We start from the raw sequence: 24,385 nt of genomic DNA, 5'->3' as shown, positions 1-24,385 counted from the left end.
AATTCTCATATTTTTTTGCCTTAATCAAGCTATTATAATCTTACCATATAAACATACATACAGAAAAATAACTATTTAAATTGGAAGCAGTTGAAATTCTTCCCTTCTTATCAATGGAGTCCCACCAGATAGTCTGAGGAGTGTGTGGCCTCTATTACCATCTTCCCAGGCAGCACTAGGGGTAAAGAACCCAGCTGTCCATGCAGGAGATGAAAGAGACTGAGTGCTATCCTGGGTAAGGAAGATCCCCCCTGGAGGAAGGCATGGCAACCCACTCCAGTATTCTTGCCTGGAGAATCCCATGGTCAGAGAAGCCTGGCGGGCTACAGTCCACAGGGTCACAAACAGTCAGACAGACCAACGCGACTTAGCACACGCACATACACCAGCTAAAAAGCAGATTAAAAAAACCTTTGGGTACAAAAAACCTTTAATAAAGTTTGTGCTCTAAACTTAAAAAATATGTAACACTAGTGTTTCTTAAATCTTGTACTCTTTTCAGTTCTGGGACAAACCCCTCTTTGCTGTAGGATCATTCAAGTTTCCTCTGCAACCTCCAAGAGCTTGTTGTAGACAGTGGCATCAAGCAGAGCTTCTGGAAAACCTGTAGCATTTAATTTCATATTTCTTCCCACACAATTTTGAATTTTCTCTCTAATTCTATTTCAGATCAAGGCTTCCTACAGCAAAACACTGTGATTCTTTCATAATTATCAATATTTGTTAAGAATATTAAAATTACAGACTGAAAATTTTCCTTTATTGTTGATAAGATTTTAATTAAAATGTAGTATGTAGATAGTTAAAATTATGTGTGAGGTTTTTTGTTTGTTTTCTAAATTTTTTAAGTTGCTTCTTGAAATCATGAATTGAAAAACAGTCCAAGTTACAAAGATATTTTCTATAGCTCTGTTGATGTACAACTGAAACATAGTAAATGACACATATTTAAGGTGTACTATTTGGTCCGTTTTTGACATATGTACATACATTTGGAAACCATCAACAAAACATGTTCATTACCCTTGAAAGTTTCTTTTCTTGGCCTCGCAGGGCATGAGGGATCTTATTTCTCTGACCAGGAGTTGAACCTGTACCCTGCAGTGGAAATGCTGAGTCTTAACCACCAGGGACGTCCCTAGAAAGTTTCTTAAAATTCCCTGTGCCCCTCTGTAATCCTCCCTTTTCCCTTCCTCCCACCTCTTCCCGTTCTTTTACTCACTACAGATTAGTGTGAGTTCCCAAGAATTTAAAGAAATAAGATCAACCATTCAACATGTCTTCTTTTTAACCTGCTTTCACTCAGCATTATTTTGAGATTCATCCACACTGTTGTATCAGAAGTTTGTTCTATTTTATGGCTGAATAATATTCTGCAGTATGACTTTTTTAACACTATTTTTTTTATCCATTCACCTATGCTGGGCAGTTGGGTTGTCTCCAACTTGGGATTATAACAAATAAAGTGCTATGAATATTTGTGTACAAGTCATTGTGTGGACATATGCTTTCATTTCTCTTGGACAGTTACCTAGGAGTAGAATAGCCAGGTCATGCAGTAAGTATATGTTTAACTTTTTAATCACCTGCTAAACCATTTTCTAAAGTTGTACCACTTCCACTCCCACAAGCAGTATCTGAGAGTTCCACTTCCTCCACACCCTTGCCAACACTTACTACGATCGATCTTTTTAAATTTTAGCACTATGTAGTACTGCCTCAAATGGTTTTAGTCAGTGCAGCAGTTTTTATTTAATTATTTATTTTACTTTACAACATTGCATTGGTTTTGCCATACATTGACTTGAATCTGCCATGGGTGTACATGTGCTCCCCATCCTGAAACCCTCTCCCAACTCCCCCCGCATCCCACCCCTCTGGGTCATCCCAGTGCACCAGCCCCAAGCATCCTGTATCATAGTGCAGCAGTTTTGATATCAACAAGTTGTTTAAGATTTTGGTTAAGTGCTCGCTTCGGCAGCACATATACTAAAATTGGAACGATACAGAGAAGATTAGCATGGCCCCTGCGCAAGGATGACACGCAAATTCGTGAAGCGTTCCATATTTTTAGATCTAAATGTAAGACCAGAAACTATAAAACTCCTAGAGGAGAACATAGGCAAAACACTCTCCGACATGAATCACAGCAAGATCCTCTATGACCCACCTCCTAAAATATTGGAAATAAAACCAAAACTAAACAAATGGGACCTAATGAAACTTAAAAGCTTTTGCACTACAAAGGAAACTATAAGTAAGGTGAAAGGACAGCCCTCAGATTGGGAGAAAATAATAGCAAATGAAGAAAGAGACAAAGGATTAATCTCAAAAATATACAAGCAACTCCTGCAGCTCAATTCCAGAAAAATAAATGACCCAATCAAAAAATGGGCCAAAGAACTAAACAGACATTTCTCCAAAGAAGACATACAGATGGCTAACAAACACATGAAGGGATGCTCAACATCACTCATTATCAGAGAAATGCAAATCAAAACCACAATGAGGTACCATTACACGCCAGTCAGGATGGCTGCTATCCAAAGGTCTGCAGGCAATGAATGCTGGAGAGGGTGTGGAGAAAGGGGAACCCTCTTACACTGCTGGTGGGAATGCAAACTGGTACAGCCGCTATGGAGAACAGTGTGGAGATTTCTTAAAAAACTGGAAATAGAACTGCCATATGACCCAGCAATCCCACTCCTGGGCATACACACTGAGGAAACCAGATCTGAAAGAGACAAGTGCACCCCAATATTCATCGCAGCACTGTTTATAATAGCCAGGACATGGAAGCAACCTAGATGCCCATCAGCAGATGAATGGATAAGGAAGCTGTGGTACATATACACCATGGAATATTACTCAGCCGTTAAAAAGAATTCATTTGAACCAGTCCTAATGAGATGGATGAAACTGGAGCCCATTATACAGAGTGAAGTAAGCCAGAAAGATAAAGACCAATACAGTATACTAATGCATATATATGGAATTTAGAAAGATGGTAACGACAACCCTATATGCAAAACAGAAAAAGAGACACAGATGTACAGAACAGACTTTTGAACTCTGTGGGAGAAGGTGAGGGCGGGATGTTTCGAAAGAACAGCATGTATATTATCTATGGTGAAACAGATCACCAGCCCAGGTGGGATGCATGAGACAAGTGCTCGGGTCTGGTGCACTGGGAAGACCCAGAGGAATCGGGTGGAGAGGGAGGTGGGAGGGGGGATCGGGATGGGGAATACGTGTAAATCTATGGCTGATTCATATCAATGTATGACAAAACCCACTGAAAAAATAAATAAATTAAAAAAAAAAAAGATTTTGGTTAAGGCATAAGTGTTTTTCAGGGTTCCGCTTGTGGTTCTCATTTACACCCAGGTGTGGCAATCAAACTGGATGAAATATACAGAAGAAAGACTTTAAATATTGGTTTTATAGCTTGCATTTTCACACATTTTACTTTGACAGCCCTAAACCAGTTGTCACCAGGTTTGGTCTTTCATATAAAAGCTGACTGTTGGTTGTTGCCATTTGCCATTACTGTGTGAAAAGAAATGGTGTGGAAGAACAGGTGTTTTCTTTTTAGGTTTTGCTAGGGTTAACAACTGAGTGAGCAGAAAGTGGATATTAAGAATGTAAAATTATCTCACAAAACAGAAACAGACTCACAGATATAGAGAACAAACTAGGGTTACCACTGGAGAGAGGGAAGTGGGTGAGATGATACAGGGGTGAGGATTAAATGACACAAACCAGAACAGATAAAATAAATAAGCTACAAGGATATATTGTGCAGCACAGGGGATAAGACCAATATTTTACAATAACTTTAAATGGAGTATAAATTTTAAAAACTGTGAAACTTCTATTACATCTGAAACTTACTGTTCATCAACTATACCTCAATAATAAACAAATAAGCTACCTGATATATTGTACAGCACAGGGAATACAGCCAATATTTTATAATAAATCTAAATGGTGTCTAATCTATAAAAATACTGTATCATTATATTTTACACCTGAAACTAATATAATATTGTAAATTGACTATACTTCAATTTAAAAAAACTTAATCACAAAAATGTAATATTCTCATAATGTACAAACAACTCATAACTCAACAATAATACAGCAAAGCCACATAAAAATGGAGAAGGCAAAAAAACGTATAGAGTGATAACTACAGCTAATAATACTGGACTGTCAATTTGCAAGTTACTGATATAGTAGATCTTAAAAGTTCTCATCACAATAAAAAAAAGTTGTAACTGTGTGTAACTGTGGTGACAGATGTTAACTATCCTGGTGATCATTTCACAACATATACATGTACTGAATTATCATGTCGTACATTAAAGTTACAATGAGGTACCTACCGCCTCACACTTATTAACATAGCTACTAGAAAGAGGGAGGGTGTGGAGAAATTGGAACACTTGTGCACTGCTAATGGGAATGTAAAATTGTACAGCCACCGTGGATAACAGCACAACAGTTCCTCAAAAATAAAAAATAGATATGATCCAGCAATTTCACTTCTGGGTATATACCCAAATTTATTAAAAGCAGGGGTTCAAAGAGATATTGGTACACCCATATTGAGGCAGCTTTATTCACAAAAGCTAAGATGCAGAAGTAAGCCAAGTGTCCATGAGTAAAAGAACAGATAAGCAAAATGTGAATACACAAGGAATGGAATATTATTCAGCCTTAAAAAGGCAGGAAATTTTGATTTACACTACTACATGGATGGAGCTTAAGGACAACATGTAAGTGAAATAAGCCAGTTTCAAAAAGACTAACACTGTATGATTCTACTTATATGAAACAGTCAAAATCGTAGAGAAAGCAGAAAGGTGGTTGCCGGGGGCTAGATGTAGGGAAGACAAGGGAGTTAGTGTTCAATAAGTACAAAGTTTTGGTTTTTACAAAATGAAAAAGCAATGAAGATGAATGGTGGTGATGGTCCCACAACATTATAAATGCATTTAATTTCTGTTGTTGTTGTTCAATTGCTAGGTCATGTCCGACTCTTTTGAGACCCCATGGACGGCAGCCCATCAGACTCCTCTGTCCTTCACTACCTCCTGGAGTTTGCTCAAATTCCTGTCCATTGAGTTGGTGATGCTATCTAATACCACTGAACTGTACACTTTAAAATGATTAAGAGGGAGCTGGGGGTAGGGGGGCGGCCCTGGTGTAGGGGCTGTGGCGGTGCGCGGGGACTCGGTGCGGTGGTTGCGGTTGCTGCGGAGCTGACGAGAAACTACTAAAGTTCCTGTGGACGCAAAGAAGAATTTCATAAGAACATAATGGATGGGGAAGAGAAAACCTATGGTGGCTGTGAGGGCCCTGATGCCATGTATGTCAAGTTGATATCTTCAGATAGTCATGAATTTATTGTAAAGAGAGAACATGTGCTAACATTAGGAACAATAAAAGCCCAGTTGAGTGGCCCAGGTCAGTTTGCTGAGAATGAAACTAACGAAGTCAATTTTAGAGAGATCCCTTCACATGTGCTATCGAAAGTATGCATGTATTTTACCTACAAGGTTCGCCACACTAACAGCTCCACGGAGATTCCTGAATTCCCAATTGCACCTGAAATTGCACTGGAACTGCTGATGGCTGCGAACTTCCTAGATTGTTAAATAAAATAAATTATAACAAACTGTTAACTCTTTTTCAGTATTTAATACCTGTAGTTCAGTTAGTACTTTTTTCATATATAGCATGTTGCCTGTGTGCAGTTGAACTTTAAAGTTCATTGCAAAGCAGATTATCTTCTGTTCTTTTGCATAGCAATCAGAGTTGAAGTTTGTTTGCTACATCAACAAATTAAGAACATTTTCACAAATTGAGAAATAAACAAATATACCAATTCAAAGAAAATAAATAAAATAGTTAAGATGATAAATTTTATGATATATATATATATTTTACCACAATTTTAAAAATTGGAAAAAAAAGAAAAAGAGAGATTCAGAGACTTCCTGGTAGTCCTCTGGTTCTTAGTATAGATCCTCGAGAGACCCAGCTATACTTCCCAAGTTCAACGGGCCATCAGAGCTTTTCTCCAAGAACTTCTTTATGCCTGAGCCACTTTGAATGGAATGTGTTCCTTATAAATTGTTCCCCATTGATTTCATCCTTTCAGCCAGTCATACTAGGTAGCAATGGTAACGGCTCCAGAGTCACAAGGTCTAGGGAGGTACAGTGTATGCATGTATCTCAGTACTTCACAGATGTTAATGCTTATTAAGTAAACGAACACTGGGCTCCCATGGGCATAGTCTGTGTGCAGTGTCAATGCAAAGAAACCAACAACCACATTTAATTTTAAACCAAGCCTACAGTTCTTAACCCCTCTTCTTCCCTTCCTCCTCGCTTTCTGCCTCTCTCACCCCGCAGTGTCCCCAGACATCTTTCTCCCTGCTTAGCTCTCAGCTCCCCAACAAAAATTCTCTCCCAAGCTTTCTTGGGCGTTGTCTTCTTCCCCATCCTTCTCCTCCTGGGGTTATTCTTCCATCTCTTCTCTTCTGGTTTTCCTCCCACTGACTAGCCCCAGGATTTGGAGCAGGAAAAGGGTTGGCTGAAGGAGGTGAACAAAGGCCAGAGGACTAAGTGGTCAGGCAGAGGGACCACTTTTATTAACAAGCAAGAGGAAAGATATATACTGTATATAAAACATATATGGACTTCCCTAGCAGCCCAAGAATTAAGACTCCACTGCAGGGAGCATGGGTTTGATCCCTGGTCAGGAAACTAAGGGCCCATATTCCACACAGTGCAACTAAAATTTTTGTTAAAAAAAACCCCATCCTCCATCCATGGGATTCTCCAGGCAAGAACACTGGAGTGGGTTGCCATGCCCTCCTCCAAGGAATCTTCCCGACCCAGGGATCGAACCTGAGTTGCTTACATCTCCTGCTTTGGCAGGTGGGTTTTTTTTTTTTTTTAACCACTAGCCCCACCTGGGAAGCCCTAATAATAGCATCCTAATTACACCTACATGTTATGGTTAAAATAGAATTCATGAGCAGGGTTATTTTTTTTTTTTAGCTACCAATTTGTAAGTACACCTTTACCAGGACAGAAAAAGGAGAAGCAGATACCCAAGATGATATCCTGAGCATCTCTGGCTGTGAACACGCTGAAATTCAGAGGCTCACAGGGATCTGTGGGTTGATTGAACTCAGCTGGGTGGTTTTATCCACCCTGGTCTCTCTCCTGCAGCTTTATTTAGATAAGGGGGCTGGGTGCCTTCACCTCATCCCTGATGCCTCCGAGTTTCTCCACATGGCCTCACCCCCCTGCGGGCTGAAAGAGCCAGTGAAGGGCTAAGCCCACCACCACTTCTGCTGTCCTCTATCTGTCAGAGCAGTCACAGCACCTGCCTGGATTCAAGGAGGAGGGAAAGAAATGGATTCCACCACTTCATGGGGAAAGAGAGAGATGGTTGTGGCCATCTCTGGAAAATACAGTCCGCTGCAGGGGGCATAAAAGTTAGACACTTATATCAGAAACAAACATTCCTATGTTTAAGGGCAAGCCAAATAAAATAAATGGGCAAAACTATACAAAATGCTAAACCAAAAGAAAAAAAATCCCTCTCCACTGGAGGGAAAAAAAAGGGTAGCAGGATTCTTACCTCAAGACAACCCAGTTCCCTTGCCAGAAGATGAAAGTGCCCTTTAGCTGGAAGGAAATGAGCCAAAACACAAGTTGGACTTGGTGGATGTGCCCAAAGAGTGAGGTTGTAAGAAACACAGTGAAAATCCAGTTCAGTGAAACTGAGCTCCCCTGCATTCTCTATCCACGAGCCAGCTTCTGCAGAGATATTTCAGGGAGGCCCTCCCCATACAGGAAGCTACCCGGAGAATTTTCTTCCACCCCATCGTACCAGGATAATCAGTTCTTCCTTGCTTGTAATTCCATCAGGCATTCTCTTCCCCATCTCTCAAACTCAGTCACTGCCACTCCTGTGTCCTGAAGCTATTTCTGGAGCGTTCCTCTACTGGGGCATTAACTCTGCCCTTGCAGACTTTCCACTGCAACTTTCTCAATGGTAAGTGGTCTATTCTCTCACGCTCCATGTACCTTAGGTTCAGAGGGTGAGTTTGCTGTTCTCTGTGCTCCCCACTGCTACCTGCAGACATTCTATTGGCTCAACTTTTTGTTTAAAATAATACAAAAAGCAAACACATGTTTCTCTTGAGGTTCATGCCATTTGGGTAAACTATTCTGTTTACCTCTTCAGAACTGCCATCTCCCCGAATTCCAATCACTCCTGCTCTCTCACTTCAGAACCCTGACACTTGACTCCCAATCTTCCTTTAAGATGACCTTAAATCTTATCATTCTGTTTGTCCAGAAGAGTCATGCATTACACCTGTTTCCTGATTTCTCATCCAATTGGCACTCTGGTCCCCTCAAAAGTGTCCCAGTCTCAACAGTTCCATGTGACCACTCTAACCCTGGGTGACTTAACAGTTTGCTACTTTTTGGCCTCTTACTTCTTTGACCATCTCAAACACCCAGGCCCTTGGTCACACCCTGGACATTGTCAGCATCCATAATCTCACTGCCTCCAGAAGCAAACTTCAAACTGCCTCACTTCTGACCACAATGACCCATCCTTCCAGCTAGCTTGTTTTGGCCATTCCCATCACAGCTTAAGGACTTCCCTGGTGGCTCAGACGGTAAAGCATCTGCCTACGATGCGGGAGACCCGGGTTCAATCCCTGGATGGGGAAGATCCTCTGGAGAAGGAAATCCCTTCTGCCCCTCTCCCACCCCCAGCCCAGCCCATTAGCAATGCTGTTGGTTCTGGTTTCATAATGTATCTTGGATCCAAACTCTTCTCATCATCCCCACTGTTTGAATCCTGATCAAAGCTACCATCATCCTTCATCTGGATGGTCCCCACAGCCTCCTAAATGTTCTCTTACTGCTTTTTCCTCTTGTCCTGTCTGACTGATCTTCCAATCACAGGCCAGCACAATGGCACACAGCAGAAATCAAATCACTTGCTAAAAACCTTCCAATAGCTCCCTGCTGCAATTAGAATAAAACCGAAAGTCCTCAAGGCTGACTCCCAGGTCCTGCTTGGTCTGGAGCCTGCCTACCTCTCCGTCCCCAGCCTCTACCACTGCCTGACTCTTTCACCATATTCTAGTTACACTGCCTTTTTAACCTTCTCCGTTCCTACCTCAGGACCTTTTCTTGCTCTTTCTTCTCTATGAATGCTTTTCCAAGTTGCTGAATGGCTGACCCTTTCCATTATTTTGCAGAGGTGTTCCTTAACCTCTTTTGCCATGAAAGTCACTCTGTTGCTCGACTCCACCTCTTTACACAGTACTGTGACTGTTCAGAACCTCCCACTGTCTGCCCATCACGCAAAGCAAGATCCCTACTAGACCAGAAGAGTTCCTTGCTGTTTTTCTAACATCTTGAGTGCCCTCCTAACCCAAGGCCTTTGAATGTGCTTCTCCTTTTGCTTGGAATATTCTCATCCAAAAATCCACATGGATTGCTCTCTCATTCATTTAGGTCTGGCTAAAGTGTCACTTAGCTAGATCTTCCTTGATGATGCTAATTAATACAGCACCTCTATCCCCACTCCCATCACTCTATTCCTCCCCTTTTAATTGCTGTCAAAATACTGACATTACTTGACATGTTAAATATTAACTTGTATATTGTCTGTTTTCTCCCAACTAGAATGTACCTTCCTTGAGAGCAGGAATTATTCTCATTACTACTGTTTTCCTTGTTCTTAGAAGGGTAGGTGGTAAACAGTTTCTTATTAAGTATTCAATGGCTGAACTATCTGAAATTACCTAATGAATTTATGGGTCTAATTTATGCCATGATGGTCTCCACCACCTTCCCTACAGATCCAGCTGTAGAACGACAGAGGACGTGACTTCAACCACATTTCCAAATCTGGCTTTAACTGTTGTGTTTTCAGATTTCACCCAGTTTCCCTCTGGAGATTCCACTTCCAAAAGTTACCGGTTTCTTCCCAGTTCAGTTCAGTTGCTCAGTCCTGTCCGACTCTTTGCGACCCCATGAATCGCAGCACGCCAGGGCTCCCTGTCCATAACCAACTCCCGGAGTTTACTCAAACTCTTGTCCATCCAGACAGTGATGCCATCCAGCCATCTCATCTTCTGTCGTCCCCTTCTCCTGCCCCCAATCCCTCCCAGCATCAGGGTCTTTTCCAATGATCTTAGATCTTAGATCGCTGGGTCAAAGGGTCACTGCAGATGTAAGTTAAATCTCTGTGGCGGAATCACCGTTCACAAGGTTTTGGCTATTTTGGATTTCCACCAGCTATATGGGAGAGGACACAGCCTCGCCCGCCAACTGAGTGTCATTAGTCTTTAGGGTGTTGCCAACCCGATAATCAAGGCACTGCCCCTGCGGAGCGCAACCTTCCCCGCCCCAGCTCTACCACGGAGACCGCCCAACCGCGGGCGGCGCGCGGCCTGCAAGCAGGGCCTGGCACAACTGCCCCGAAAAGAGGAAGCCCCAAAAGGGCTGAAGTCGACACTTACGAACACCGCTGCAAAAGAAACCGGCTTCTCGGGCTTTGGTGGAACCGCCGTTTGGGCCCCAATCCCTTGGCCGGTGATAGATACACCGAGGCGACAATCCAGAGGACGCCTCCGAGACAGGAGGGCCCGCGACGCAGGTAGGGGAGGGTGGGAGGAAGGCGCACCTTTCCCCCGCATTCAACCCAAGTTGTGGTCTTCTTTAGGGAAGGGGGAGAGAGGAGGAGGGAGGGGAAGGAGGAAGGGGGAGGTGGGCCGTGGGAGGTGGGGAGGGGGAGGGGGAGATGCGCGGAGGCACAGAGCCGTCGAGTCGGAAAAAGCAGCCCAGGGGCTTCAGGCGTCTGTATCCGCGTCCGTGGGTGTGTCTCCCACCAGGCGCCCTCCTCGCACCTCCATGCGGAGCCGCGCGCCGAGCGCCCCACGTCTACGCGCCGCGAGGGCCGGGCCGGGCTGACACCACTTCCTCCCGAGCCGCCGAGCCGAGCCGGGGCGCAGCCCGCGCTCCCCGAAGCCTCCCGGCCGCCGCCCCGAAGCTGCCCCCGCGCACGAGTCTCCGCCGAGTGTCCGCGCGCCCGGAGCAGCCGTCGAGGTAAGTGGCGCCGGCCCGCCTGCCCCGGGGGCCCTGGCAGCGGCACCCGGGCCGCCCCCGGTCCCCGACTCCCCGCCCCGGGATGTCTCCCGACCAGAGTCGTACCCAAGACCGGGCCGGTGAACGCGCTGCTCCGCTGGGCCCTGGAGGGCGGTCCCCTCCGCCGACCCCTGCCCTTGACCCAGCTCCGCGGGGTTTGGGGCTGAGGCTCGCCTTCCCCGAGTTGGGTTTCGTCAGATTTGACTGATTTCCTGCCCAGAAAATTGCTCCAAGGTCAGACAGGGAACCGGTGCACCCTCTCCTGTCCAGCGGGTCCGGGAGCCCCAGCCTGACCGGCGCTGAAGGGCTTCCAGGGTCGTTTCAGGGGGCATTTCCGGGCGCCATGCATTGAGTGCAGGTCGTGTGAGAATTTGAGAGTGACGGTCACAAGTCTGTCGCGTCTTAGTGTTTCTTTCCTTGAAAACTTTCAGACGGCTGTTTCTTCTTTTTAAAAATAACTTTGCCTCCGAATGATTGTCCTTTTCGCTTTAAAATAGCAGAGAGGAACCAGCTGGACATCGGGCACAGGTGTTGTGATTTGGCTTGGGATGAGTATCCAGAGCGCCCTTTTAGAAGCACGAAGCAAATTAACCAGGATGGCGTTCTATCCGGGAGGATCTCGGGTCAGGGGTCCCGCAGAACACCTCTTCCAGTGCACCCCTTATCTTCCTTCTGGGAAGGTGTTTCTTATCGTTCGGACCGTTGTGGAATGCTCAACATGTTTGTTCCTGGTGCCTCTCACTGCAAAGCAGTTCACAAATAACTTTAAATGCGATCGTTATAGAAAGAAATGGAGTATCAGCAGAAGTACCATAGGGAAAAAGCTCAGGGGTTTATTACTGCTGAGGTGTAATGTGGTTTAAACAGAGGCAAGAGTACTAGCTACTAGTGATTTTAAAGTCTAGGCCTCTGAATGGAGGTTTCCGGGCCTTTGTTTCTTTGAGTAAACCTCAGGGTCAATTTTCTCTCTGGCCTGAATACTGAAATACTGGGACAGCCCGTGGGCAGCCTTAGAGTAACGCTGGCTAGCAAAATTAACAGAGCATCTGTGAGGAAATTTCTGTAATGTCTTCTGGGTGGTATTTCCTGTCTGCTCAATGTGTTGTGAAAGGTCTAAGAAATTTAATGTCATCTTCAGATTCTGAGCCACCAGGGAATCAGACGGTAAAGAGTCTGCATGCAAGGCAGGAGACCCAGGTTCCTTCCCTGGGTTGGGAAGATCCCCTGGAAAAGAAAAAGGCAACCCACTCCAGTATTCTTGCCTGGAGAATCCCATGGACAGAGGAGCCTGGCAGGCTACAGTCCATGGGGTTGCAAAGAGTCGGACATGACTGAGCAACTTCACTTTCTTTCCAATTCTTAGTCATTTTTACATTATTACTGATATTTATATCTTTCCCGGATACTTGGGAGACTTGGGTTCTTTTCTAGACCTGCCTTTAAGTAGAAAAAAAATGATGTTATTTAAGTTGCTTTGATCTCTCTAACCTTATCAGTAAAGATTGTTGGCCTACCTGATATCTATCATTAAAATAGCAATTGAGGAGTTTGAAGAATTCTTTGAATCTGTCCTGTCTTGAATGCTGACAAAGAATGGCTGATCACTAACAAAAAAGAATGGAGAAAATGATAACAGATGTTGTTAGAGTCCAGTCTTTTGAAGTCTTTTGTTTCTGAGAAGTTTCTCAAGAAACAGTGAATTTCTGGTCTACATGTAATAAGGCGCATTTACATTCTATTGAAAAACTTCAATAGGAAATTGATGAGCCCAAGCTTGGGTAGGTCTGTATAATCGATTTCAAATTTTCTCAAGTGTTAATTCTCAGGAAATATAACTTTGTAATATGGCTTACTTTATGACTCAGTTTCTTTAAATCTTAAGTGCTGCTTACTAGGTTTTGTACCTTGGTGGCTCAGATGGTAAAGAATCTGCCTGCAATGCAGGAGACCCAGGTTCGATCCCTGTGTTGGGAAGGTCCTCTGGCGAAGGGAATGGCAACCCACTCCAGTATTCTTGCCTGGAAAGTTTCATGGCCAGAGGAGCCTGGCAGGCTACAGTCCGTGGGGTTGCAAAGAGTCGGACATGATCGAGCAACTTAACATCCTGAGAACGTATACCAATCACCCACTATTTTTTGACTTTTTAAAATAACAAATTAAAAGTTCTAGATATCTTCATATTACTATTAGTATGAACTGCTCATAAAATGCATTGCCGGGACTTCCCTGGTGGTCCAGTGATTAAGACTTTCCTTTCCAATGCAGGGCATACAGGTTCCATTCCTGGTCAGGTAGCTAAGATCCCACATGCCTTGCAGCCAAAAAACCAAAACATAAAACAGAAGCAGTATTGTAACAAATTCAATACTTTAAAAATGGTTCACATAAAAAGCCTTTAAAAAATGCATCACCGTAAATGCCTATATTTGATATGCCACTTTCAATTTCTTTAAACCATCCCACTTTCACAAATATGATTTTCATTTACTTCTAATCCTCTTCAGTGTTAATTATTTTTATACTCAATACCTTTTAGTAAGTGCTGAAGCTTGTAATAAATTGTGTGTCGTAGTCTGTCACACCAAAACATTTACAATTGCACTGCTTCCCCATCACCTAGCCAAATTCCTTGCACCATAGTTGGGACTCAAATAACATTTACTAAATGTCCAGTGATATTAGTTCCACTTCTGGATGGTATCCTCAATCTGTCTAAGCCCTGAGACCCAGCTGGCCCCCTACCAACCCTGACACTTGAGCAGGCAGAGCTATAGCATTGCCCCAAGGCACCACACCTTCTCAGCTCCTGTTCTAAAGCTTGAATTCCTGACTCCATTTCCAAATATTTTCTTTCTTTTTTTTTTCAAATATTTTCTAAACATCATCTATGCACTTGAATCACATTATAAGAATCATATTGTAAGAGCTAGTCTTTCTTCTCTGTCAACTCAGTTTCCTCTTTATCACCAAATGGTCATCGCAAACAGTTATTATATTTATTTAGCTTATATTTTGTACCAGACCCTGTGTTAACTAACTTGGATGTGTTGTTTCATTCATTCTGGGTTTATGGAGCTTCCCTGGTGGCGCTGGTGGTAAAAACCCACCTGCCAGTGCAAGAAACATAATGAGGCTTGGCTTCTATCTCTGGGTCAGGAAGATCTCCTGGAGGAGGGCATGGCAACCCACTCCAGTATTCTTGCCTGGAGAATCACATGGACAGAGGAGCCTGGCGGGCTTCGGTCCTTAGGGTTGCAAAGAGTTGGACATAACTGAAGCAACTTAGCATTCATGCACACACACACCTGGGCTTATACTCCTATTAACCCCTTTTATCGTTGAGGAAATGAAAGGGCAGAGAGGTTAGGAAGCTTACCCAGGGAGTGAGAAGCTTCGCTGACCTTTGAACTGAGTCAGTATAACACCAGCGCTCGAGGTGCTATACCAAGGGCAAGGGTTTAAATGGTGAAAAAGACCAGGAGGCCTTTTCTCGGTGAAGTTCGAGTTTAATAGGGGAGACCATAAATGAGCAGTTACAGCCCCACACATGACCAAGGCCCTGTGCTGTGGGAGCACCCATCAGATTCCTACACCACATGGGGGTCAGGGAGGATGGAGTGAAGGTAGGCCAGCAAAGAACATGCCTTTTTAGAGTGGGAAAACATGTCTTTTGAAAAAATAATCTTCTTTAGCAGCAACCATGTGATTTAATTTTTGGCTGTGTTGCACAGTATGTGGGGTCTTAGTTCCCTGACCAGGGATCAAACCCACACCCTCTGCATTGGAACCGCGGAGTCTTAACCACTAGACCTCCAGGGAAGCCCCCATGTGATTTCATTTTTAGCTGTATTATATTTCCAATCCTCTTGATAATGGACTGTGTTAATTAAATCAGTGAACAGTGAGTAGCTTTTTTTTTTTTTTTTCCTATTTCTGCTGGGGATCCTTCTGATTTGATCTCATATCACAGACTCATCAGTGAAATGGCTGTAGGCTGGGAGCGGGGATAAATGCTAAATCACACAATAGTTGTTTCCACAAACTGGCCGGGAGATTTATGTCCATAGATCTATATCATATCAAACTGGAGGGAAAATACAGAGTGATAGTAGAACAAGCAAACACTAGATTTATTTTCCCTTTTTCACTATGAAATATTTCATACATACAGCAGATGGTATAAGATATATACGTGAGTGTGTGAAAGTGCCTTAATCGTGTCTAACTCTTTGCGACCCCATGCGCTAATACAGTCCATGGAATTCTGCAGGCCGGAATACTGGAGTGGGTAGCCTTTCCTTTCTCCAGGGAATCTTCTCAACCCAGGGATCGAACCCAGGTCTTCTGCATAGCAGGAGGATTTTTCATCAGCTGAGCCACAAGGCAAGCCCATAAATTATAGCAAATAATAATAAAAGCCAACATCAAGATACATCAGTTCAGTTCAGTCGCTCAGTCGTGTCCGACTCTTTGCAACCCCATGAATTGCAGCACTCCAGGCCTCCCTGTCCATCACAAATTCCCAGAGTTCACTCAAACTCATGCCCATCGAGTCGGTGATGCCATCCAGCCATCTCATCCTCTGTCAAGATACATATCACCTAGCTTAAGAAGGAAAATAATTCCAGTACCTTTGACTTCCTCTCAATAGCATTACCCTTTTTTCATGATGGACTTCCCTGGTGGGTCAGATGGTAAAGCGTCTGCCTACAATGCGGGAGACCTGGATTCAACCCCTGGGTGGGGAAGATCTCCTGGAGAAGGAAATGGCAACCCACTCCAGTATTCTGGCCTGGGAAATCTCATGGACGGAGGAGCCTGGTAGGCTACAGTCCATGGGGTCACAGAGTCAGACATGACTGAGCAACTTCACTTCACTTTTTCTTGATAGAGGTCATCATTATTCTGAATGTGCTGATTTTTTTGAAAAGGATTTAGAAAGCAGGTACATGCATTTACAAAGATGTCAAACTGGGAATTAGAGTATATTGGCACTTGGGAAACTGAAATTATTTTTTAAATATTTATTTATTATTAGTTTATTTATTTGGCTGCACTGGGTCTTAGTTGCAGCATCTGGGATCTACTTCCCTGACCAGGGATGTAACTTGAGCTCCCTGCATTGCGAGCGCAGAATCTTAGCCACTGGACCACCAGAGAAGTCCCTTGGGAAGCTGAAATTAGAATCTTCACTGACTCAAAGCATGGTCATAAATAGAGTGTCCTATAAAGTAAAGACAATTTATTTTAATTTAAATAGCATGAAAACAAAGTGGATTACCAATGGTTAAGAGGGAGTACCATGGAAGTAGTAGAATCTTAGTCACTAATGAAGTAACCAAGATTCATCATGGGAAAACTATAACTTTTAAGTGTGGTAAAGCATACATAAGTTAGGAACTGCTAATTTCCATATTACTTCAATTTCTACTTTAAATAGAATTCAGTCATTCCAAAAAATATTTGCCAAGCCCTATTCCAGGTGAATGGAAGAGACGGAGATCTCTGCATTTGGGGAGCTATATTCCAATGAGGAGACACAGACAATCATCAGTAAACATCATAAATAAGTAAATAATATAGGTGAGTAAAAAGTCCCATTTGAAAAGGTAAAGTTGAGCGAAGTAAAATTGCAGTGTTAAATAAGATGGTCAGGCCTGGCCTCCTTGGGAAGGTAAGACCTGAGCCAGGGTTTGAAGGAGTTGACTGTCTGAGGGACCAGTGTTCTGAACAGAGGGCACAGCTAGTGCTGAGGCCATAAGGCACAAGTAAGCCTGGTGTGTTCGAGGAAAAAGGCACCTGTGTGGCCTGGAGGGCGAGAGTAATAGGAGGTGTGGTTGGAGATGGAAGAGGAGGGTGAAGAGATGACAGATCACATAGGGTCTTGTAACCCATCATGAAAACATTGACTTTTACACTGAGTTAAATTGAGGGGCCATTACAGGATTCTGAGAAAAGGAGTACTGTGATCTGACTTACATGTCAAAGGCTCACTGTGATTGCTTGAGAAAAAGCTGGATAAAATCAGAAATCTATTAGGAAGCTTTGGGAATCGACATATATTTTAATGGTAGAGCCAACAGGATTTCCTGACAAAGCGGATGTGGGATTTAAGAGAAAGAGGAACCAAAGATGGCTTGAAAGTTCTTGACCCAAACAATGGGAAGGATGGAACTGGCATCAACCACGTGGGCAGTTTAGAGGGGAAGCTGTGAGAAGTTGAGTTTTGGGGAGGGAGGCTTCAGAGGGAGGGGGCATATGTATACATATAGTTGATTCATGTTGTGGTACAGCAGAAACTACAACATTGTAAAGGACTTATACTCCAATTAAAAATAAATTGAAAGAGAAATCTGGGAAAAAAAGAAGTTTTGGACATGGATATGAAATGTCAACTGGTAATAACTATGTGCTTATTACATAAATGGCTAAAGTCTTTCAGCCTAAGTAACTTTTGGGGAAGGTACTGTCATTAATTCTCATTGTACAGATTAGAAATGACAGTTTAGAGAGTTTTAAGAATTTTACCCAAGATTACAGTTTAAGAACTGGGATGTAAAACTAGCTCTTTAGGATCCTAGTGCTTTAAACTCTTCTTTTGAAACTTGCTGAAAGAATTGACCAACAGTCTTTATCATATAAATGAAATAAGAATATAGTCAGCTAATCAGTAATATTTCATGCTTGAAACTCAAGACAGTGAGAGTTCTTTTTAATAAATGAGAGAGCGAGAAATGAATATTGAAAAGCCCCATATTTGTACATGAATTCACCAACCATTGACATGGGCCTTATAAAAGGTTTCTGTGATTGTGAGTGTTTTGGGAATTTATTTATTTGTTTGGCTGTGTTGGGTCTTAGTCGCGGCACGTTGACTCTTCACTGGGGCACACGGGCTTCTCTCTAATTGTGGCCTGTGGGCTTAGTTGCCCTGTGCTATGTGGGATCTTAGTTTTCAGACCAGGGATTGAACCCATGTCTCCTGCTCTGAAAGGTGGATTTTTCACCACTGCACCATCAGGGAAGTCCCCTCTAAGATTATGAGTTTAACATCAGGATTCTGAGAAAGGGAAGACAACGGCCTTTTCCACAAAGGAGGTTTTTGTGCCCCGAGGTTAAGATGCTTATATTTTCAAAATCTAAGACCAGGTGGATTTTTAATGGATGCACGAGTTAGAGCAGGACTAAGAGTTCACTAGCAGCTGTTGAAGAATGGTAGGTAACGCGGCTGTGACATTTGGAAAGCTGGAAGTGGCTTCTGGGAAGTAACTACTGAGATCAAGATAGCTGACATTTCATTTGTTTTGGCTACAGTAGGTGTCAGGGCAGTGTAATTATGGGAGAGTAGCACTTAGTAGAATTCTGCTTACTTCATTGTCTGCATCATAGTTCATGTTGTAGACTGTTTTTTCGCCCACAGGCGAAAGTTTGTTTTTCAGTTAAGTGCATTATTAGAATTTCATCTCAAAAAGAAAAGAATGAACAAATCAGTTATGTGGCAGAAAAAAATACTACAGAATCTTTTTCAGGCAATTTACAGAATGATCTCAATTCAGTGACTGACTATGGTATTAACGAACTCTTTCATCTCTGCTGATAACATAAAATTCATAGTTGATGGGTCAATGAACTGATGAGGTTTGGGATGTAGCACTAAAAAAATCATTTATTTTATTATTTTTTAAGGGGAATGACTCCCTTCTAGTTAAATTCCTAAATGATATGGCGTAGCAAGTCAAGACTGTTTCTTAGCAAATCAAGACTATATGTTGACTGACGTGGTGCATAAATTTCCGCCATTGTATGTGGCAAACAGATGAAGTAGCTTGGGCCCGGGACGTGGGTAAGTGCAGTGTGATGCTGTGAGCAAATGCGCCCAAGATTGCCATAGAAGAGAAAAGCTGAAACGTCCAGGGAGCTCACTGCCTGGACCATCAGAGCAGAAAAGCGCCCCTCATTCGAGATTCACATAAGGGACTTCTCACTATGGAAAACAGTGTGGAGATTTCTTAAAAAACTGGAAATAGAACTGCCATATGACCCAGCAATCCCACTTCTGGGCATACACACTGAGGAAGCCAGATCTGAAAGAGACACGTGCACCCCAATGTTCATCGCAGCACTGTTTATAATAGCCAGGACATGGAAGCAACCTAGATGCCCATCAGCAGATGAATGGATAAGGAAGCTGTGGTACATATACACCATGGAATATTACTCAGCTGTTAAAAAGAATTCATTTGAACCAGTTCTAATGAAATGGATGAAACTGGAGCCCATTATACAGAGTGAAGTAAGCCAGAAAGATAAAGACCATTACAGTATACTAACACATATATATGGAATTTAGAAAGATGGTAATGATAACCCTATGTGCAAAACAGAAAAAGAGATACAGAAGTACAGAACAGACTTTTGAACTCTGTGGGAGGTGAGGGTGGGATGTTTTGAAAGAACAGCATGTATATTATCTATGGTGAAACAGATCACCAGCCCAGGTTTGATGCATGAGACAAGTACTCGGGCCAGGTGCACTGGGAAGACCCAGAGGAATCGGGTGGAGAGGGAGGTGGGAGGGGGGATCGGGATGGGGAATACATGTAAATCTACGGCTGATTCATATCAATGTATGACAAAACCCACTGAAATGTTGTGAAGTAATTAGCCTCCGACTAATTAAAAAAAAAAAAGAAGAAGGGACTTCTGTGCTTACATGGACACTCAAGTTGAATGACAGTCTGCTGAAGATGCTGACACTGGAACTTTTTCTCCAGTCTTATCACATATCTGTCGAGGGCTGACCATGTGCCAGAGTAGAAGGTGTGAAACAAAATAAGATATGGCACCAAACCTCCAGAAGCTTCTGGTCTAGTGGGAGACCCAGGCCTGCAAATAAACACAAAACAGTTTGTGTTGGGAGTGATTGTAGGGAAGACATAGTAGTGGGGGAACCAAAGGCATTTTGAAGGATAAAGATATTTCCGGGAGACCCAGTGGAAAAATGCTATCTCAAGCACTACATGCATGAAATTGTTCGGCAGAGCTGGGGCATACAGGGTGGCGGGGAAGGAAATGGGGAGATTTCGGTTTAACTCTTAGTGTATAATACTCAGATTACGTTTATGTGGTACAGTCCCCATGGTCTACCACCTTTGAGTCAAAGTGCTTAGCACTTGAAAAAACAGAAAACTCTGGTTCTCTGGAGCCCTGTCCAACACAAGTATAATGCAAGCAACATAGATTATTTTTATTTATTTATTTATTTTGCCATGCCATGCGGCATGAAGGATCTTAGTTCCGTGACCAGGGATCAAACCCATGCCCTGCAATGGAAGTACAGCATCCTAACCATTGGACTGCTGGGAAAGTCCCCATATAAATCACTTTACATTTTCAAGAAGCCACACTAGAAACAGTCAAAGAGAAACACGGGATGTTAATTTAGTAATCTATTTTATTTAGTACATGTATATCCAAAATGACCATTTAATGAGTTAACATTAATTATACTAAATTACAGTAAATGTAAGTCATATTGAAATTGTGGATGAATCCTTTTTCTTTTTTCATACTAAATCTTCCAAATCCAGCATGTCTTACACTTACAGCACATTTCAGTTTAGACAAGCCACAATTCAAGTGCCCCGTGGCCACCTATGGCTCGTGGCTACTGAACTGGCCGGTGCAGCTCTAGGTAATTGCACAAATACTGTACCCTAACCAAGTGTTGGCTGTTCAGCTGTATGGAGGATACTAGATGCCTTATGAAGAAAACTAAGGGGAAAAAGAAACAAAAAGCATTTTCTATTATTGTGGGGTGTGTCCTTGGAACCAGATTTTAATGCATAGCTCAGCCTACACCCAAAATGCTTTTTTAGCCCTCTAAGCAACAAAAACAACAACAAATTGCCATTGTTTACTTTTTATTCTTTATCTTCCCCTCTGTCCACCCTCCCATCCTCACCCTTATGTTTTTGGATTCTTCTTAAAAGTAACAGGGACTGAAAAAAGAGTGGAAGTAAAACGTAGGGCAGGATACCATAAACCCACATCCGGCTAATGTGATTGGTTGCCCTAGGCAACGGTGGTTGTCAACTCTTTTTTTTCTCTTTAGCTTTCATCTGCTAGCTCACAGCATAACACACCCTCACAACAGCAGCTGTCTTTGTGATGGTCTTCAACTCCAAAAATACACCTCCCTTCCAGGGCGGCAGATAGTGATAAGATTTGGATTGTGAAATTGTTAAGTGCCATGGGGACAGTTTGAAAAAGCTTTAGGGAGATTCCAGTGCAGTTCCTCTCTAGTTCAGAATGGTTAAGAATCTGTCCTAGGGATTTCCCTGGCGGTCTAGTGAGGAACTAAGAACTCACATGTTGTGTGGAGTGACCAAAAAAAAACACAACAATCTCTGTCCTAGAAACACAACTGACAGATGTCCTTTCCAGTAGCTTAGTATTTTAAAGCTGTGCCTAGTCTGTGGAAAAATGGCAGTTGAGGAACACAGTAATGCAACAGGCAGAAGTAAACAAGTCCTGCTTGGGACTTGGGAACCTGTATGTGGTGTGTGAGTAAGTGACAGACATTTGTCTCCACTAGTGGTTTTAGATCCCCTGGAGAAGGAAATGGCACCCTACTCCAGTTTTCTTGCCTAGAGAAACCCCATGGACAGATGAGCCTGGCGGGCCACGGTCCATAGGGTTGCAAAAGAGTCAGACACGACTGAAGCGATTTAGCACACAGTTTTTAGCACACGGTGGTTTTAGAGGGAGATACAGTAACAAAAATGATGATGGTGGTGATAAAAATAATGGCTTAGTATAGTATATCAGACACTATACCACGCACTCAGGTTAAATCCCTTAGCCAGGATCTCCCAACAGCTGAATGTATTTACTGAGTACGTGATGTGTGTCACAGGCTAGGATGAAAATACAAGATTTTCTGCCTGACCTCAGTGTGTTGTGAAAGACAGACACGAACTCAGTTGCATTCAAACTGGACAAATAGATACTGTAACAGCAGCATTAGCAAAATAGCTGCCAAACTCTACCTCTTAATGATCACCGTCGGTCTGTGTCTTCAGAAGGCTGTGTGGCATGATTGCGAACATGAGCTTTCGACCGAGACCTGGGCACAGTCCAGTCCTCCACTCACATGAGCTTGTGCAAATTATTGTTTCTCCAGCCCTAAGTTTTATAACCCATAAAATTAGAATAATGTCACTACATCCTAAGATTGCTTTGAGAATTAAATGAGATACTATAGTGTCTGATTATAACTCCTACTATTCTTTTTTAAAGGTGCTAATACATAGTAACATGAACGGTTATCCATTGAGTTCCAATAGTAGAACTGTTATCCAACCATAGTGCTTGTGCCAGCTATTGGGAGAGTTGAGTCAAAATGCTTAGGCACTTGTAAAAACAGAAGACTGTGGTTCTCTGGAGCCCTGTCCAATACAAATATAATACAAATAAAACGCTGCCCCTTTCAGCATAGCTGAAAAGATTTTTTGAAATCTTGGTTGTTGATTCATACTTTTATTGAAAGGCTAGAATAACATAAGAAGGTGGTATGACTTACTTGGCAGCTGAACAAGCCTCTTTCTTGACTATGAGGCTGACGGGTTCCATAGATGGATGTGGTGATTGACAGACGGCAGCTTTCCTGTTTGGTTTGGATAAAGATCAGATGTGTAAGTTTCAGCCCTCCTTGGGGGCTATTTGCTGAGATCAGCAATGCCTCATGCTGAAAGTGGAGCTCCTAAGAGTTCTTAGTGCATTTCAATGAATGCGGACATTTCTTTTCTGAACCCCTTCTAATGGATGGAAGGATGGATGAATGGTTGGCTGATTGGACTGGGATCTCATGTCTGTTACAGAGTCCCAAACTTTCTGAGTCCCAAACTGCTTTATTTGTTTTTGTTTTCTTGGCTCAAGTCCCACCTTAAGAACCTGTGAGCCAGTTCTCCCATAGTGTATAGGGCAAGGGTTCTTGCTGATTCTAGACCCAGGGCAGTTGCAGTTTCTCTTTGTTCCTTGTGACAGAGGAGTCGAATGGCCCATAGCATCAGTCCTTAATTACTCGAGTTTGTCTGTGGACTTCCATCTTTGCTGACCCCGAGTTTGGGCGTTTTCCTTGGCTCTGTGTTTGACAGCCCTCCTCCAGACCCACATTGGACCACTGCTTCCCTCGCTCTAGTGGTTTTCTGTACGATCCCTTCTCCTTAACATCTTCCAGAAATTCTTCAAGGTTTTTCATCTAGCAGCGGCATCCTTCCTTGCTTTCCAGACTGCTCTGGGGTGACTTCACTTGAATCTTAGGAAAGGATGTGTATGCACTGCCGACTAAACAGAAGTTATCAGTGCACTTATTTTTAAGAAAATAATTTTATGTATTTATTTATTTTTGGCTGTGCTGGGTCTTCGTTGCTACGTGGGCTTTTTCTCTAGTTGCAGGGAGCAGGGGCTACTCTAGTTGCAGTGGGCAGATTTCTCACCACAGTGGCTTCTCTTGTTGTGGAGCATGGACTCTAGGGCACACCGGCTTCAGTAGTTCTAGAGCTGTTGGTCTCTAGAGCACAGGCTCAGTAGTTGTGATGCATGGGCTTAGTTGTGGGATCTTCTCGGATCAGGGGTAGAAACTGTGTCTGCTGCATTGGCAGGCGGATTCTTTGCTACTGAGCCACCAGGGAAGCCCCTATCAGTGTATTTAAGTGATTTGAATTATGTAGATCATGAAACAGTTACTACAATAAGTTTGGCGAATATCCATCATCTCATATAGATATAAAATCTAAGTAATAATTTTTTTTCCTTGTGATGAGAACTCTTAGGATTTGCTCTCTTAACATCCTTCATATATAACATAGAGCAGTGTTAATTATATGCATCATGATGTACACTACATCCCTAATGCTTATTTATCCTATAAGCAGAAGTTTGTACCTTTTGATCACCTTTTTCCAATCCCCACCCCACGCCCCCCAGTAACCACAAATCTGATATCTTTTTCTATGAATTTCTTTGTTTTTGAAGTATAGTTCTGCAACCACTGCGTTAGTTCCTGGTGCACGACATAGTGATTTTGATCTTTCTATTCATTACAAAATGATCATCATAATTTGTGCCGTTTTCTCATTATTATTTTTGGATAAAGACTCACATTTTGGCTTTTTTTTGATGC

At 42.8% G+C, this 24,385-nt stretch overlaps 2 protein-coding genes and 1 non-coding gene across 3 annotated transcripts in view; all 3 read left to right on the top strand.

Moving 5' to 3' along the window:
• The first annotated feature begins 1,965 nt into the window (after window positions 1-1,965).
• Window positions 1,966-2,072, top strand: LOC133045390 (U6 spliceosomal RNA). The gene has a single exon (XR_009690251.1). It is a non-coding gene; the product is annotated as a U6 spliceosomal RNA (small nuclear RNA).
• A 2,946-nt stretch (window positions 2,073-5,018) lies between these two features.
• Window positions 5,019-5,813, top strand: LOC133044631 (elongin-C-like). The gene has a single exon (XM_061126126.1). It carries the CDS (start codon window positions 5,325-5,327, stop codon window positions 5,661-5,663), a length of 339 nt encoding a protein of 112 aa, XP_060982109.1. The 5' UTR covers window positions 5,019-5,324; the 3' UTR covers window positions 5,664-5,813.
• A 5,232-nt stretch (window positions 5,814-11,045) lies between these two features.
• The window catches only part of APBB1IP (amyloid beta precursor protein binding family B member 1 interacting protein), a 72,277-nt gene continuing 58,937 nt past the window's right edge, over window positions 11,046-24,385 (top strand). The window contains exon 1 of the mRNA XM_061126107.1: window positions 11,046-11,160. The gene's annotated coding sequence lies outside the window, so the exon portion shown is untranslated. The remainder of the gene's footprint in view (window positions 11,161-24,385) is intronic.

The sequence above is a fragment of the Dama dama genome, chromosome 23 (assembly GCF_033118175.1).
Source record: "Dama dama isolate Ldn47 chromosome 23, ASM3311817v1, whole genome shotgun sequence".
Taxonomy (NCBI): domain Eukaryota; kingdom Metazoa; phylum Chordata; class Mammalia; order Artiodactyla; family Cervidae; genus Dama; species Dama dama.
The sequence above is the reverse complement of the archived record's forward strand: the minus strand, read 5'-3'. Positions and strand labels throughout refer to the sequence as shown.